This window comes from Pomacea canaliculata, linkage group LG11 (assembly GCF_003073045.1).
Source record: "Pomacea canaliculata isolate SZHN2017 linkage group LG11, ASM307304v1, whole genome shotgun sequence".
Taxonomy (NCBI): Eukaryota; Metazoa; Mollusca; class Gastropoda; order Architaenioglossa; family Ampullariidae; genus Pomacea; species Pomacea canaliculata.
Genome location: NC_037600.1, coordinates 23,873,564 through 23,892,403, shown reverse-complemented (window position 1 = coordinate 23,892,403; position 18,840 = coordinate 23,873,564). Strand labels below are relative to the sequence as shown.

The window sequence follows — 18,840 nt, the reverse complement described above, 5'->3', positions numbered from 1 at the left end:
AACAACTGACAAGATGAATGTTTTCGTCCGAAAAATTTCGTTGTGGATACGCCAGGAAAATATTTTTGAAATGTTCCCGTGCTTGTGTAAGTGCAAGGCTGACTTTAACTTGAATCTTGATCAGGTGAAGAATGTAATTATTGCCCATCTAAACGGACTGCAAGAAAGGTTTAAGCATTACTTCGCTGAAATTGATGTGACTAAATACGATTGGATTCGTAATCCATTTCTGGCTGATCCTAGCACTGAATTTGCTTTAGTAAAATTTCATTAGCAGTTATACTTCTTGCTGATACGAACTTTGTTCTTCCGTTGTTGAATTGCATTGATTTCCTCGACGCGGCGTCCCTTTGTTCGTCGGGGGGGGGGGGGGGCGTCACAAGTAAAAGGTTGAGAACCCCTGTTTTAGGGTATTGGTAGTGTCTTTATTCCAGACAGACCTTGCTTAGGGTTTATTATTGTTACAGACTGGAACATACAGCCACATGACTATTAACATCTCAGTGAACAGACAGTTAACTGATTTTTTTTATGTAAAATAGATATTTTATGGTAAAGCAGTGCATGCCATTATTCTCGATGTATATTATAACTTCACAAAAAAAAACCCTTTCAGATGAGTATTTGCTTGCCAGACGAAAAGTGGATAACAGCCAGTATACATCAAACTTGTATACAACAGATGATGACAGCACTCAAGGTGGAAAAGAACGGAAGAGGAAAAAGTATTCACATTGTTTCTTGTTTGAGTTATAGAATGACAGGGATTAGGGAATCCTAAGGTTTGGAGAACAACTGACAAGAGAAATACAGATTCCCAGTATTGTAGTTCATTTCAATTTTTCATGAGGGTAGTATTGATATTATGATTGGTATAAAGACACAGACTTCGTGATCTAAGAAAATATAATGATGTAATGAGATAAGGACGTGGTCATAGACTGAGAGCAGAAAAGTAGAAACACTGAAGACAACTATTGATGTAAGAGACAGGCACTTGACTACAAGAGGTGACACCTGACAGGTGTCTCAGAGTAAGTCACCTTCAGGTTGCTCGCTGTAATGGGAGACAATCACCAGTTGTGACGTACTGAGGGGCATGAGGTCAAGTCGGACACAGCTAGGGCTGTACTGTCTTACGAACTCAGACCTAACTGACTCAAAATCAGGGTACTCCACACAAACGACGACTTTTCTCTTCAGATCAAGAGTACGACGTCCATCCGTCACCCACACCACGTCACTGCGGGCCTTTGCCACGTCTCCGATGTCCTCATCCTTCATCACTCGCACTGGGATACCCGCTTCTTGCAGTCCGTTTACTATACCCGAGTTGTCATTTCTGTTATACCAGTGCAACACTAGCACATCTCTCCATTGTAGACAGGGTGGTGTTGTGCCGACACTGGTAGAGGTTATTGCTGTTGATGTTGTAGGGCCACTATCTGTAAACATTCATAGTTTATTCTCTTGGTTACATACCACAGATACCTTGTGTGCACTGACAGACACATGTTTATAAACAATGACATTATCACGTGATATCGTAAACTGGCAGTCACACCTTACTAAATCCTGACTAAAGCACACTTTTCTTCTCAAGACTGTTTACAACATATTAGTTATTTATCACACAGGTAAGTGTTTAACTGTAAGCAACCTTACACTACACAATACCACACCTACCCGTAGCACCAACACGGAGACTGTGTAGGAGACAGGCCACCTGATAACCGCACGTGACACAGTCACCTGGGAAGTAACCTGAGTGACCCTGACCTCGGTGATACAGTCGTCTGACTGGCGGGCCGTCTGTGTGGTCGGCCACACCTCGCTCACTGTACGGCTGGACATCACGGTGTTTAGTGATCTTCTTGTCCTGGTCGACTTCCTTGACGACGGACGATAGACAGTGGAGGGGTCTGGATAAATATTCCACTTGCCAGAAGGCGGGTGCGTCTTCATGGAAACAACTTGCCGCCCACAGATGGAGACGAGGAACTTGTGTCAGCAGCTTGTTACAGAAAGTTTCGAAGTAGTTGACCCTGTACATGTAAATGTAGCATAGGATATCGTGAAACTTGCTACACTGTGTACTGTCACTAATATGTGTGTTTATGCTTCTGTATTGTGTGACTCCGTATACAAAGTAACGTGCTACTAATGACACGTGTTGGTACTCAACTTTTGTAAGAGCCGATGTAACAACAAATTTAGGTTCACACAACAGCATGTCCATTACATGCGAGACTCACTGAAGAATTATCACCTGATAAACACACCCGATAGGGATTGTAGGATTAAAGAGAGCGTCACGTGTGTGTGTGTGTATCATGACGTCACACACTGTACAACTCACCTGCATTCACTTTGTACTTTATCAGCGATGACGTACAACGACAGTCCCTTCGCTTCCTGTGACAAGTCGTTGACGGCCTTCTCCACGTCTTCAACGTCATCAAGCTCATACAGCAGGAGGTGAGGCTGACCGGGTGATACACCTGCTGACTGTTGTGTCTTTACTGTCTGCAGCAACAGGTGATACAACATGCTGCTCGCTGCACGACTCCCCAACCACGTACTGACAACGTAGACGTGGTGACCACACCGCAGCCACTGTATGGCCATCAGCAGCAGCACCACAGTTTTACCTGTACCGGGCGGTCCGGTGACAAAGAGTGTGGGAGGCGCCGTGTGTAGCAGGTGAACTTGCTCCGGGAAGAGTGTGATTACAGCAGTATAGCACTCTCCTGTCCACCACACGGCCTGACCCAGGGTCTTGACACTCACACGTGGAGGACACGTGCATTGCACACTCACTGTTGTCGCCGGACCACAGAAACTACTCAAATCAAAAAGGAAATTCACATTAAGATGCTTTTTTACGATATGTTGACTGTTGGCATTTCATTACTTAATCATTGCAGAAAATAGCGTAATATCAGAGCATGAATTTTGGAGCATGTTGTTATAAATTGACACTTAAAGAATTAGAAAGGAACAAAACAATTAATAAACCTTTGTAAACTTTAAAAGACATTATATTCTGCTCTATTAAACAGTCGAATCCCGTGCACTGTACACAGGGCAAGCCAGAGCAGTTTTCAATCTTTACCTGAGATTTTACCCAGTTTCTATAAAGTGGAGCAGTCAATAGGTCAGTGACACAACCACTAAATGACGTAACATTCTATGACGTCTAAGTCTTCAAGGAAGTTACGTCATACGATTTTTTAAGAGATCTGAGACTAAAGTAACACGAGTTTTACAGTATTCCGGATTTTCATCCAAACGTGGACACTCGCCCCAGGTAAACGTACACGTGGGCGATAGGTCGGGTGTAACTCCTGCTACCTTCGTCCGCGAAGCGTTAACGGATACGCACGATTATGACACGTTCATCACTCAGTTCACAATGCGGTTCCCAGCCCCCATCACTGCTGTTCCTCAAACACAAGACTTAACTGTATGTGATTTAATGTAACTTGATTTCCACGGTGACAGCAGACAGTCCTGACAGTTTTTTGTCACTGACTCGCCCCCTTCCTTTCGATTCTCGCCATCTTGGATTAACCTTTTTTCTTTTGCACTTTTATCTCCACGCATACAATTAGGGATGCCGTTAATCAACCAACTAATAATCCACTCATCGGTTATCAACACCGACAAGAAGAGTACCAGTCCTACTGACCCTCTGCTCTATCTACAAGTGGCGTGGTGGGCACGCTATACCCAGCCTGCAAGAGACGCAGGAAGGTCTTGGGTCCCTTAAGGGAACTGGGGCCAACAGGCAGGAGACGTGTAATCCTAAATTGACGAAAGTTGAGACAGGGGAAGGACGTCTGGGCGATGATAATCACCCGTATGTTTAGCTTTTTCTCCGACAGCGCGCTGCCGCACTCGACTTCGCAGGCCAGTTGACAAGTGAACGTGAACTTTTGTGGAACCGGCCGGTCTTGACTGTAGCTGACCTTTGACCTCGCACATGGTGCTTCCACTAGAAACATACGCTCGGTTTTGCATGACGCTGCCTTGTACATGTGCTGTAAATAATTTAATTCTGTCATCGTATCTGCAGCCTACTAATTGTACATATTTACCAAAATCAAATGTTAAGAGCACGCATACAATTGGCGAAAGCATCACGGCAACCAAGTGCATGATGGGTTCAAATTAAGTAGTCAAGAAGTTTAGAAATTAAGTTGAGGACAACACACACACCCACACACCCCAACAATAACAAAAACAACAACAATCACTCTCGCATTTGTGTACTATTAATAATCAACTTTGAAGTTGAAATCTATGAAATGAACTTATTTAGCCATGCTCGAAATTTGTCGTCGGCTTTCTCAATAACAGTGGCGCGGCGATTACCAAACGTTTGTGTCCGTCTTGGAGCATTCTGGCGATAGCAGCAAGACAATCACACTGCTTTCTGAACAACAAAAATTTTGAAAAATTAATGCAAAGCAGAAGAAACATTTTTTTTTATATTTTTGTAATTAACCACTTCGAAATTAAAACAAAATATATGAAACACAAAGCTATGCAATGAACTTTGTCAAAGTCTGCCTTTTTCACACAATCACATATTTTATTCTCTTAAAATGCTGCATGCCATTTTTTCAGTTTATTTTACATGATTTACAAAAAGAACTAAGTATAACAATCTTTAATTGCAGATCACACCGACTGTAGGTCTGGCTCAGTGAATTTTACCAGTAAGTTTATTTTGTCTTCCTCTATGATTTCATGATCACTATACAAGCACAGGTTTTGTGTTTTTAATGGTCTACATGCACATCGATATAATTAGACATTTAAACTTTCACTGTGGATTTAAAAAAAACCCATCAATAGACTTACATCCTTTAGTTTATATTTAAGGACTAAAGTATTATTTTGATTTCAGGCCAACCTTCTTCCTCAAAATGTGCGGGAAGAGGTGATAGGCACAGCAACGAAGCGCTTATCCCTGCCTGTAATGAACGGGAAATAGGATGGCTGGGGAAGCTGGTTCAAAAAGGGATTTAGAAGAAAAATGGTATGTCCATAAATATGTGTTAGTGTCATCACCTCGTGCCAGACTGTTAAATGCCTTTTTATATTTAATAAAGTTGTGACAGTGGTTTCGGTGATTCTGAGAATACAACAGCTAAAGATCTGCTAAACTGTGCTTCTGTGGGAACTGTAGCCAGCCCGTTCGTCTGTTAGCAGCTATTCTGCGGTGGTTGTGATGCAGTTCTGTATGACCTTCAACATAGTTTTTCTTGGGTGGATAATACAGCTTATGTTTCTGTAGTTTTGGTACTGTTTGCTTTCTTGCGTCCATTCTTTTAGGCTTTTCCTTGCGTTCTCAGACTCTTTGGCACCGTCAGGGTCTGTGTAGTGTCTTCCCTACCCTGCTTGAGCAGCTCAGCTGGTGCATTTGACATTCCTTTCTTCAGACTAAGTACACCTTTTTCGACCTCTTCCCGTAGGACTGGTAAGTGCAGGATCGCTGTCTCTAGCCTGGATGTTTTAGAGGATGTTAGCTTCTGTCTTTAGCTAGAAGCTGTATAGGTCCTTATAGTACTCAGCTCATCAGTTGCTTTCTGTGAGAAGGTGTTTATTGTGTCTTAGTAAGTAAGAGTCTTTAGTTGGTAGGCCTTTTTTACTGTCACCTCGAATTTTCGCTTCTCTATGTCCCGGTATTGGCTCCTGATTCGATTTTCCATAGTTCCTTTCATACCTTTCTTGCTGGCACAGTTAACCTCTTGTATTGAGTAGCTGCTTCCAGTTTACTTATCTCTTTTCGAGGTCCCCCATTACTCACAGAGATCTAGAATGTCATTCGTGACACACTGCTGTTTCTTAGTACTATGTCGCCCTAGAACCTCCTGGGCTGTTGACATTAGAACCTCTTTGATGTTTCCCGCGAGGGCATTGACATGACATTCCACCAGGTTAAGCGCGACAAATTTTCCTTCAACTACGACTTTGAAGACTTCTGGAACATTTGGGTCTTGCAGCTTTTCAAACTTAAAGTATCAAAAAGGTGTTTGAGAGTTGCTTGGCTTTCAGTTTCAGGTTTATGTTCGTTAGGACAAGGTCATGGCTGCTACTTATGTCAGCGCCTGGGTACGTCCTTGTTGTGGCCGTGTTCATGCTGGATTTGAAGCGTCTTCATTTGGTTATGGATCAAACCGTAAGGTGAGTGCTATGTGGCCGTCCTTGATTTCTTGTGGAGGTGTAAGGTGTTGGCTAAGGTGTCTCTGGGTCTGCTTAAATTCTAAGAGTCTGATACCCTTATCATTGGTCTCGCCAAGGCCAAATTTTTATACCGTTTATGCCATTGCTGCTAGACGTGTGGGCCGACTACAACACTCTAATCACTGAGTACAACAAGGATGTCCTTTTCTTGGAACTGCCTTCACCACCTTGTCTAGCTGTTGGTATGGTCACGTAGCCCTTTGACTTCCACGACGACAGCAGTTAGTTTTGACCGTTCTTCGTTACTGACTCGCCCCCTTGCTCAAGGTTCTCTAACCCAAGCGTCCTCCCTCTTGCCCTGTCTCGAGGTACAAGTGAAGTCGGCCTTAGAGATGCTGAAGTCGCTTCGACTACTGACCGGTTTCTCCGTCCACTCTGACATCGTGCCCAGAAGTGTCCTGCTTGTTCTCCGTTCCCTATTTTACTTTAAGCATCCATTCGTCACACACACCGAGGCCTCCAGCATTTGGAAGCTGATTGCACACAAAGTGTCGTCGTTAGGAGCCGCAACATGCACCAGAGAAACCAGGTTGCCACCAAACCATATGACGACCTACATCCTCGATACAATTATTGGGAAAGAGAGAGCTGGTCAAGGGGGTGAAAGGTGAGCAAACTTGCAAATGTAGACGTAGAGTAGCAAACTAAACATAATATAGATTAAACGGGTGAGTGAGAAGGGGGAAGAGGAAAGCATCTTGTATATTTATAAAGGGCTATTTTTTCTTTTACAAATCTTTTTTTCCCAATGATCGTGACACACGTGTCTTTATCAATGCTGCCAAATCACAAATGTCACAAATTTCTTGTCAACACAGAAGTGACATACGTTAGAGATGATGGTATCTCCAATTCAATAAATTACTGATCAATCAACCTTGTAAATGTATTTCATTATGCTTTTATTGGTAAGTTGAAAATATATACAGTGATACCTCGGTTCTCGAACATAATTCGTTCCGGGAGGACGGTCGAGAACCAAATTGTTCGAGAACCGAAGCAATGAAACCCATAGGAAATAATGGAAACTGGATTAATTCGTTCCAAGCCCCAGAAAATGCCTATTTACTGGCCTAATTTGTATATAATATGTAGAAAAACATGAGTCTCAACAAGAAATAAGAAATAAACGTGTATTTATTAAAACAAAAACAAAAAAATAAATAAAATGTACTGTACAGTACGTACAGTAAATTGTGTTTCATTTACTGTACCTGTACCAAACTTTATGGCAGGAGGGAATGAATGTGAGGGAGGAGGAAGGGGGATGTTATTGTTTGAAGGGGAGTCCTCTTCAATAAAACAGAGGGTAACTGCTCTTCGGGTGTTTCTTTCTCTGTATCTTTTGCTGAGGAGAATCAGAATCTTGCTTTGCAGTTGCTGTCTGATTTCTTTACGGAAGAATTTGTCAATTGTTTGCTGTTTTTTTCTCCTCTGCACTCACACTGATGACGCAGCAAGGCGCACTGGGCCGAATGAACGCCATTCGGCTCAACTTGGCTCATCTCGGACGTTCGGATGTTCGAGTTCCAAATATTTGTTCGGATTCCAAGACAAAATTTTCTCGAATTTTCTGGTTGAATACCGATTTGGTCGAAAGTCAAGGCGTTCGAGAACCGAGGTATCACTGTATATAAAAACAAAGCTTTATATACTACTGTTTGCATCATGTGTAAATAGCGAATGGTAACCGCTAGCTTAACATTGGTAATCGTGCAAAACGTTACAGTCAGAGAGTCACCGTCAAGAGTAGCAAGAAAAGTTGAAATTGCAAAGTAATTCAGCACCCCCACAGATACACTCTCTACTTTTCTGAAAGAAAATATTTATAAACTATACAGTAAGCCCTGCGTTCATCAGAAGGGGATGATGGAAAGTGAGTATCCCGTCATTGAAAATCGCGTTTTGAAGTCTTTTCTGCAAGTGAGGAATACGAACGTTCTTATTGTCCGAAAGCTTTTGCAAGCAAAAGCAAAAGAATTTGCCAGAGAGGTGAGCTATTCAGAATTTAAAGCCAGCAATGGTTGGCTGGATAAAATCAAGAAACAAAGCAAGGCAGAATATTGACATACTGCACAGAGTTTTGGAATGTACGCCGAATCTTGCTGAAAATGTCGTCGGTCCATTGACGAGATTGAGGAGATTGTCGAGCGAGATGCATCGGTAAGTCGACGCCAACCGAAGTAAACAGACGTTGGTTTTGTCTCTAATGGTAAAATGATTTATAGTACTGTTCTACAGTATATACTGTAGATTCATTTATTGGTATGTAGTCTGCATGTATACATACAAATTGACAATATTGTAAACGGTTATAATAATTAAGCTGTAGAATAATACGCAAGCTACAATGCGACTTCTAAGGCTACGTGGAGCAGACACTTGTTCTACACCTGGAAGACCTGTGTAAGCGTCTGCTTATTGACTAGACTGAGTGCTGCCAGCAGCAGAAATTTCTTGCCATTACTTTCTTAGCAGAGTTTTCTGCAAACAAATGAAATGTATCTTAGTCTTAAAGCAGGTAAAAAAAGAAACCTACTCATTATTGTTATTATTAGGTGCACACTCAACTTTGTGAATTTGTTTAGCACTGTCAAGTGTCACAGAGATTTTCGTGTTTCAGCGCCCCTTTTCTTCGTTCTTTCCTGGCCTGACACGCACAGAAGGGAGACGATCGTTTACAAAGTTTTTTGTGTATAGTTTTTATTTTAAATTAGACGTAGGTCTGTTGGTTAAAAATACAGACATAGTGAAGCTGACAATTTGTACAGATCAGATAGTAATTCAGTTCTTGATAATTATTTCTGAATACACCACCTCCACCCGAAATAACAGTGAAACAAGACAAGTTTGTGTTAAATTGAAAGTATTTTCTATGGTTGCCTTTTTTTTCTAAAACTGATTTTAAGCTATTGATAGGGGCGGTAAATAATCCTAGCAGCGATCCTTGGATTAAGTCAAAGTCTTAGGAGCAACTAATCCTAGACGGAGAAATTGCTGGCCCAAGAGCTGGCATTACAGAGAGAAGAGGAAGAAATCGCTCGTCTGCAAGAGGCAGCCCCAGTGTTTACAATGTCTGTCTTTAAGAGGCTGCCAGTTCTATTTGATATTCATGAAAAATACATTGATTCCGAGAAAATCAGTTTCCGGTCACTGCATCTGTGTCGTGAGTAAAAACTCGTGTGTGAGCGATACTCACTAAAGACATCGTGAGTACGCGCTTAGATAATTTCTGCTTTTCTTCAGATCACTTAAAATGATCAAACTACAGTTCTGGAATGGAAAGGCGTATACAAGACCAATATTGCTGAGAACTTTCACTGTTTAATATGTTCGTCACCCATGTTTACTGGGCGACATCTATCACTGAGTTTGACAGTAAAAAGAATCAGTCTTCTGCTCCTTGTTTTAACCACACAGGATTTAAAACTCATTCTAAAGCTCTTCTGATTCTTGTTACTCATTTCTTGGTTGTTTTTTTTTTTAAAGAAATGCGTTAATAACAATAATTGAGAATCTTGCATATGTATGCGATCTTTATGCATTTTTGTCAAACGGAGTCAGAATTTGACAGTTCTCATAAAGCATTTGCTTTGAAGTACACTTTTTCCGAGGTCCCCGTATATTATATCTGATGGTGTGTGGATTTGGGACATTCAGATACATTGTACACGCGTCAGGATGTTTCTTTTTCCCGACAGGACCAATATCATAAATTAAAGCACATACTTTTACATTGCACCTTGTAATGAACTTTTGTGTCTAGAACACATTTCTCTTGTTTAAATTGCCCAGTGGGAAAAAAAGTTGGTTATTGTCATTACTACAGCATCGCAAAGTTTAAACGACTGTCTTCTCATTGTCGATACGTTTATGTCTCTAAGTCGCAATGTTTCAGGTCTTAATGTCAAAGTCATGTCATATTTTTTCGTTTGACCGCGAATCCTAAACCTCTTGACCTAATAGCTACAGCAGGTGTAAAACGTAAGCAAATGTAGCTGCTGATTACTTTCAGGATAATTTCTCCTAAAGTTCACTTTTTCTATAATTCCTCTTTTAATATATATGATCTCTCTATATTTACTTGCACGGGCCTCGTGGCACAGAATGAAAGTTTAAATTCACTTATAGTACGAGAGAGGTGGTGACAATTGCCAAAGCTGGGCGATGCGTACGTGTGTCGATGAACTTTTTCATTGTAACATATGGAATTAAGGATAGTGAATGCCATTGGGTTCTTTAAAAGCCTTAAAAAGTAAGGTTTTAAGTGCGTATATATTGTGTATAACTTGTACTCTTGTTAATAAATATATGTAAACCTTGGGGCCAGATCCCACTGGGGTCATTGTCTCGTGTACGATTGGAAACGCGAATTTCTGTGACAAGGGTAATCAGACATCGAGACTCTACAAGATTGTCTTTTTTCCTACCTTGTCAAGGACACCTGTTAGTCAGAAAAATTTTTCATCATATTTACATCACATAGCTGTTTTTTTTCTTTTGAACTAAAATCTAGATCTAGTAGAACTTGTAGTTGAATGTCGTCTTTGGTAGATAAGACTTTATTTTACAATCGGATTTGTAGACTTTGTTACAGTAAATACCCAAATGACACAGGTAGTTCACATTTATTTTTTGTTTTTATTTTTTATTTACCTTAACAATTATTGTTGCTGCCAAAGACTTACCTGGCTACCAGTGTCTTGTACACCCCAGGTGTCATGTGACTGTCAGGTCCAGCCCCAGCCACACGTCGCTGCCACCAGTGTCCGAGTTCCCTCAGCACGTGACTACTGACGTCACACGGGGTCTTGGGGTCAGACAGCTGATCACAGCACAGACACAGTCCTGTGATATCGGCGGGGTCTGTTGTTCCCAGACATCGACACAGGTCCTGTAACAGAAACCCAAGGTGTAAAGATAAAAGAGCAAATATAAAGATGTTTTCAGCCGATAGATGTCATGGTGAGTACAAATGGAAGACCTCAGCACAAACACTTTACACAGTGTAAATAGGAGTCTGTAGTCAGTCTGGTAACAGGAAAAAATTGATTTCAAAGAAAAAAACCTTTTACCAGCAACGAATTCATTTTCATATATATATATACCTAAGATGTTCTGTATAGACTGGGCTCTGTGCCACGTCAGGAGTTAAACCTTTAATCTACAGTAATAAGGTGTACAACATATTTCTTATTTCAAAAACACGAACGCTTTAAATTTAGTTTAAGTAGTTTTAAAAATGTTTGTAAAAGCGATACAGAACATAGCTTTAGAGATTTAAAACAAATGATTTCGATATGTTGAAACTGTTTAAACCGAATTCGATACATTTACAAAAATCATTTACACGTGTACATGGCCTGAAGCGTTGAAAGTAGAAGACGGAATACATGTAGAAGTGAAACTATTTCTTACAAGTGTGAAATACACGTTGAACACTTCTTGAGAGGTAAGATATATTTACCTAAATTCTCCTAACGTTCACGGGCGTTTTAAAGGTTTATACAAGGACAGTTGTCTCCAGGTCGACTTACTCAAAATATATTGATATCTAAAAATGCATCGCAAGCGCTTGTCTTCCGCCAATAGAAAGCAGATTAAGAAAAATCAATTAAAATAATTACGTAGACGTGGTGGTGTTTATGTGTCAGTACGTATAGAAGACAGAATGTCACTATACCTGGATTAGCCAGGTGTCTGTGGAGATGGCATGTTCAAGTTGATGAGCCGTGAGGTTGGGGAAAGCGATGGTCTTAGTGATGCGCAGACCGCGAGCGATGTTCGGCACCAGGTGAGACAACATGAGCTTCGCCTCTTCCAGCTTTTTCACGGCGTCTCTCACTTTCTGTATGATGTTGTTGTCTATATCCTGCTGTGACGTCTTCAGTGTCTGTGTGTTTTCATCAAACACCTTCACTTCACAGATGACAAGACCGTAATGTCGGTGAATAAGAAGCATATCAAAGTCTCCTTGTTTCCAGTTCTTTGAGAGAATCAGGGGAGGCTTGTATAGATGTGCAGCAGCTGCAGCCAAACAAGACTGACCCAGGTACTGCCCAAACTTAAGCTGATTTAGTCCAAAAAAAACTTCCTTCTTGTGTCCAGACATTTCCTGCAGACAGAAGAGTAACCGCTGCATGGCTGAGTCATGGGTGACGTCACTGTCCTGAACACCAGGAGGCTCAGTGAGACAAGTCTGTCCAACAGCAAATGGAGTGGTCACTGGTCGCCTGGACTGACCGGCCTGTCCAGGTGCTGACTGAAGGACCAGAACATCCTGACCAGCTACCGACTGTCTAGTCATGGGCACGCGGTTGAAGTAGACAGGAGGCAGGAAGTAGGCGCGTGAGTCGAGATCGGGGTACGCGGCCTCAACCCACTGGAGCCAGAATGTCTGGGTTTGTTTTTTCTTTTCCTGTTTCATAATTTTTCTTTAATTAATGCAGTTTAAAAAAAATAATCTTATAATCAAATTATGATTATGAATTATGTAGCTTATTTCCAGTGACTTGTGCTAAGCGTTTTTACTAATTAATGTACAGATTGAATCACCAACTATGCACTCAAATTAAAATATATCAGAAATGCTCACTTTTACAACACACACTGACTCATACACAAAGTAAAAACAGACACACGTCATGCACTCTCAGGGTCAGGACAGGGTTACAATGAAGTCACTCTGAAAAGATTTCTTAACTTTGGACTTAAAGGTCGTAAGAGAATCAGAGTGACGAAGGCTGACGAGTAATTTATGAAGTTGATGGGGCTTGGTAGGAGACGTCTGTCCAAACATCTTTGTCTTAGTCAGTGGGACTAGTAAAAGCTTGGTGTCAGAAGATGATCAAAGAGGTCGAGCGGGTGTATAGATGGGACCGAGAACTGATGCCACAAACGGCAGAAGCACTCAAAGGGGAGAGTTTGTAAGCCCTACGGTCTGCGACTGGCAGCCAGTGAAGATATAGGTAATACATATTCACATCTAGATGGACTGATAGGTTGTGTGTGTTCACATCTAGATGGTCTGCAGGCGATGCGAGAAGCGGTATTTTGTCCAAAACATTCTTGGGAAATCTAGCTAAAAGAAAATTAAAATAGTCCATCCTTCATAGCACAAAGGAACAGATAAGTTTTATTTGTACCAGTACTGAGATAGTGACCTATGGTACTGGTAATAATAAGTTTCAGGTAAACATTTCTGCAAACATGAAAACTGTGTTTATGAAAAGTCACACTCTGATTGAGAATAACACTCAAGGTGAGGACAGAGGTACAGAAAGTAATAGTTGTTTATAGATAGAAACTGATGGACAGAAGGACGACTCAACATTTTATTTGGACAAGTAAGTAGCAGTTCAGTCTTATCGTCATTCAGTTGCAGTCTGCTTTAGAGCATCCAGGACTTTACATCTTCTGAGTCTGTGTCAGCAGTCCAGAGTTCAGTAAGTGCAGCTGACTGATAAAGTTGTGTATTATTAGCATAACTCACTTGTGACATGGCATGGCGTGGCATAACATCAGACATAGGGAAGATATATAATATATATATTTCAGGACAGAAGGGTCTGTATAAATATCATTCAAACACATTAGGTTTGGTTTAAAAGAGACGATCGAAACCAGAAGAAAGCAGCATCATGAATACCAAAGACTTCTGAAGTCTGTGTAGAAGTGTTCAATGATCGACGGTGTCATATGCAGCTGACAAGTGTAACAAGACACATATTACACTTTGTCATCTTCAGTAGACAGCTTACAACTTTTAAAATAGCAGATTCAGCACCGTGGCCTTTTCTATAGACCGACTGAAAAGGATTCATTTATTAATTCATTGATTCTGCAAGCTGTAAGATGAACCTTTACACTTTGTATTCTTATTTTGGTAAGACATTTGAAATTCCTCGTTTTACAAGACTTCGTTTAACCACGAACTTATATCCCCTGGACAGCTCGCAGACGATTTTTTTCACTTAACTGCTAGAACGAGGCTCCATACCAGTAAGCTTCCGGTTTATTCACAATTCAGATTAACTACTAAAACGAGACATTAAATGACATAGTTTCCGGTTTATTCACATTCTTTGTTACGGATCGCCGAGACTAACAGCGGACCAATTCGCAAGAGGCCAAGAGTGAGTCTCGGCATACAGACATCAGTCCATCAATACACGTCCATGGTTTAACGTAATTAAACGTTACTCAAGCACACGCCTTACCCTTTGCTCCTCACACACTAATACACACACACTCCTTTCTTTATCAATATTATCTATTATTCACAGACACACTCTCACTGGTCGGTTCATGACAGCAAATTTAAATAAAAACAGCAACAGCAGCAACAACAACAGAAAATAAAAAGGAGACATGGGAAAATAATTCTTTCCATCATCTACACATTCTTTCTTTTTTATACCTTCTCGTGTATGCCTGCATATCTAGTCAAGTAAATTTTCGTGGGTTACCGCAGCCGCAACAACTATACGCTGCGACATTCTACCTGCTGAGGGAGTTTGGCTCCCTTGTAATAGTGGGCATGAACATCTATCCCTGACAAGTGTGGTGGTGCTGATACCCTGAATAAAATATGTAGCTGATGCAAATAATATGCGACAAAAATCACTTATAGAGCAGAGACTGGTCATTTTTTTTCTAAAACAATGGATACTTGTATGTATATGACAATATCTTAAATGTAACAGTTTATAAAAGTAGTGTGTGTGTGTTTCACACACGATATGTGATTACATGTCTGTATTGTAAAGAGACGGTCATACGTAAAGTTTTAATATCAGGTTACATATGTTTTTTTTCTGGATTCTCAGTTATTCCTTCCTTCCTGTTTGTTCGTAGCAAATGGTCTGCTGCCTAATTGATGAGACTTACCTCTTTCTCTTCCTCGGAACTGGAGACAGCAGTACTGGATGTCTTCTTGTCTTGTTTAGTAGACGAGATGGACCCAGAATCGACATCAACACGTGCCATCTTTTGAAGAGCCAATTCATTTTCTGGAGATATGCAAATTCTCTTTAAAAATAATAATGGCATCTAGGTTATTGTTGGCGTGTGTACTTAATAGCTTGCTGAAAATAGTAAACAGACTAAACGTTCACAAGCTCTACATTCCGAGACTGACGATGATTTGGTTAGAGTCAGTTTGTTAGTAGAGCTAGAGTAAGACAAGTTAGTAGTACGCCCAGTACATTAACACGGTAAGTGTCACAACCATTACAGTCTAGCGCGAAGGGGTAGTTGGGTGGTAGCTGGGGTTAGTAAGGGGTAGTTGTCAGGCCCGAACTGCGTCAGTCTGTCGCTTGATTGGTTTTGAGAATTTGGTGAATGTGCACAGGCGCGAATGTTCACTTCACAGTAACGCGCCAGGCGTCGGGTAGAATTTTCCCTAACTTTCTGGAACCCTGCCATGCCCGTGTACATGGTGGGGACTCGAACAGTCCATACCAGCTGCGTCGGCCTCTCTGTGGACTGATCTCCTCCACGTCTCTGTCTGGATCTTCCAACCCTGCGCCTCACCTGTGGATTCCAGCCCAAAGCTTTTGCAAGGTGTGACCGATGGAGCCCCACTTCTGCTTCTTGATGTCTTGACTGGAAAGTTTTTGGTTGGTTCTCTCCCACAGGTCTGTAGTGGAGATCTCAGGCCATCTGATGTTGAGGATGCGGCGCAGACATTTGTTGATGAATGTCTGTATCTTGTTGGTGACGGCATTTGTCACCCGCCATGTCTCAGATCCATACAGAAGGACTGACTTGACATTGGTATTATAGATGCGGATCTTGGTGTGTAGAGACAAAGCCTTGGAGTTCCAGATAGGTCTTAGGGTGTGGAATGCAAGCCTGGCTTTGTTTATTCGGCTTCTGACATCTTTATCTGCACCTCCATCTTTGTTGACTATGCTGCCAAGGTAGGTGAAGCGGTACCACTCTGTAATACATTCTCCATGTAGTTGGAGTGGGGCATTTTGCTTGTTGTTGACCAGCCTCCCTCGTGGGCCCACATGAACCCCTTCTGGCAACAGTGAAGCGGCGCAAGCTCGCCTGGTTCGGTCACGTCACCCGCACAACACCCTGTCCAAGACGATCCTACAAGGAACCCTCGAAGGGAGCCGTCGTCGTGGTCGTCCGAGGAAAAGCTGGGTCACCAACATCAAAGAATGGACCGGACGCGAGATGCCGTACATGCTCTCATCTGCTCAAGACAGGACTGGGTGGAAAATTCTGTCTGTTGCTGCTGCCGAATGGTCCCCCCTACGCCCGGACCGGGCATGGGACTGACCTGACCTGACCTGACCTGACCAGCATTACCTCCGTCTTCTTGATGTTGATGGTCAGGCCAGTCGTCACTGCTTCTTCTGCGAGCCGAGTCATTAAGGAGAAAATGTCTGTTGCTGTCACTTGAGCTGTTCTGGTCAGTATGCTGGTGCAAATTGTGAATGCCTGAATTTTTGTCTGGGTAAATGTAATGGTAGGTTGTGTTTGTGAAATGTGTCTTTTCTTATGTCCTTAGACTTTTTAATGTGTAGAAGAGGCGGAGTGTGGGAGGTAACTTTTCACAAAGAAGCAGACGAAAGATGATGGAGCAATTAGTGGATTTGTGGAAAACGCGCTGAAAGGTGAAGGAAAACACGGAGTGGGAAAATTATGTTAGACCTTAGCGTTATCTTTGTTTTCTGTGCTCACTGAAGCGTTAAGTAGCATTGGGTGATTATTTACATTTGGGTCTAGTAGACGTCTTATTGCTTGACGCGGATATGTATATGACTTGCTTTCTTTATTCTCTTAAATAAATATTTTCTTTGTGTTACAGGTGTGTTCACTTTTATCCTCTGAGGATCATCTGAAATAGCTGCTTGTTTCGACTGATGGAGTTAACATTGTGTGTGCTGCGTGCGAATGTGACTGTGAGTGTACATCAGCCACAGCCCGAAATTCACGGCACGTGACATTATTACGTCACAGAGAATATATCGGAACATCATCGTAAACAATACGACATCCCAGTAGTAGATGGACACCAACAGAAGAACATCATAATATAGTAATAAGACAAGAGAGCTAAAGACTATACATACAGAACACAAATGATTGAGTAAAATAACCTGTAGTATCCGTAAGAGAAAGCAATGCATCTGCCACATGTCCAGGCCCCAAAGGGGAGACAATCACCAGTTGTGATGTGCAGCGAGACATCAGATGAAGTCGGTCATAGAGGTCAGCATCACTTTTGAGACATACGACGACCTTTCGCTCGAGACCATAAACACGGTCTGTGTTCGCCACCCACACCACGTCACTGCGGGCTGTAGCCACGTCCTCGATGTCATCGTCCTTCATCACCCGCACTGGGATACCAGCTTGTCTCAGTTCTCTTACCAAACTTACATCTGTCGTGTCTCTTACGCGACCTCCGTACAACACTATCATGTCTCTCCACTGAACACACAGTGATGGAGCGCTACTGGTGGATCCGACGGTTGAAGTTGTCGTTACCTTCTCTGTTAACATTAAACACACACACACATATTTCAAAAAAATACCTGTATACCTGTTTATCATACGTGTTTGACTCTTTGTCATTTTTTTATCTTCCCATTAGCTGTTTATAACAAGGTTATTTTTACGCCGTGAAACATAACACCTGTAAACAAACGACCTGAGCATTTTGAACACACTATTCACACCTACCGGGAATATGAACGCGGAGACTCTGTAAGATTTCAGCCACTTCAGAGCAACAAGTGGCACAGTTTCCTGACCAGAAATCTGGGCTTCCCTGGTGATAAACAATCCTGACTGGCGGACCGTCTGTGTGGTCGGGTACTCCACGCTCTTTATAAGCTGGGACAAAACAACTTGTGATAACTTCGCTCCGCTGGACTTCCTTGACGATGGCGGGAGGAGAACGAAGGGGTCTTGTTAAATGCTCCACTTGCCAACCAGCAGGTGCTCTTTGATGGTAGCAACTTGCCGCCCAGAGATGGAGACGAGGAACTTGTGCCAGTAGTTTGTCAAAGAAATTCTGTAATTCCCTGTGACAGACACCGAGTCTTTTAAACTGCAAGTGATGTGTAGAAGGCTGGATAGTTATCGGACATTGGTTAGTAAATATATTTTGAGAATACTGATTTTGCTTTTTATGAATTTATTTCCACTTTCTACACGGTAATGCAAAAGCAACGTAAACGTAACGAAAACATTTGTCAGTATGTCATGTACTTTATTTCCTTTCATTTTGAACTCTTTCGAGAGAAACAGAACTACTGCTTTTAAACGCATGTCATTTATCTTACCCATTGACTTCATCAGCGATAACGTGCGATGACCCTCCCCTCAACATCCGTGACAAGTCGTTCACGGCCTTCTCCAAGTCTTTGCCTCTCTCGAGATCATACTGCAGGAGGTGAAATTGAGTCTTTGGCAGCCCTGTTCTCAGCAACAGGTGATACAACATGATGCACGCTGCACGACTCCCTCTCCAAGTACTGACAACGTAGACGTGGTGACCACACCGCAGCCACTGTATGGCCATCAGCAGCAGCACCACAGTTTTACCTGTACCGGGCGGTC

General features: G+C 42.0%; 1 protein-coding gene across 1 annotated transcript; it reads right to left on the bottom strand.

Annotated features, from left to right (window-relative positions):
- Positions 1–354: 354 nt before the first annotated feature.
- LOC112574727 lies at positions 355–18,827 on the bottom strand. Its single transcript, XM_025255955.1, has 10 exons — positions 18,564–18,827; positions 17,959–18,302; positions 17,373–17,768; positions 15,145–15,266; positions 11,089–11,149; positions 10,686–10,699; positions 5,819–6,023; positions 2,360–2,447; positions 1,687–2,045; positions 355–1,445 (listed from the first exon to the last, which is right to left on the bottom strand). Exons 1-10 carry the CDS (start codon positions 18,800–18,802, stop codon positions 1,030–1,032), a joined length of 2,244 nt encoding a protein of 747 aa, XP_025111740.1. The 5' UTR covers positions 18,803–18,827; the 3' UTR covers positions 355–1,029.
- Between the last annotated feature and the right edge of the window lie 13 nt (positions 18,828–18,840).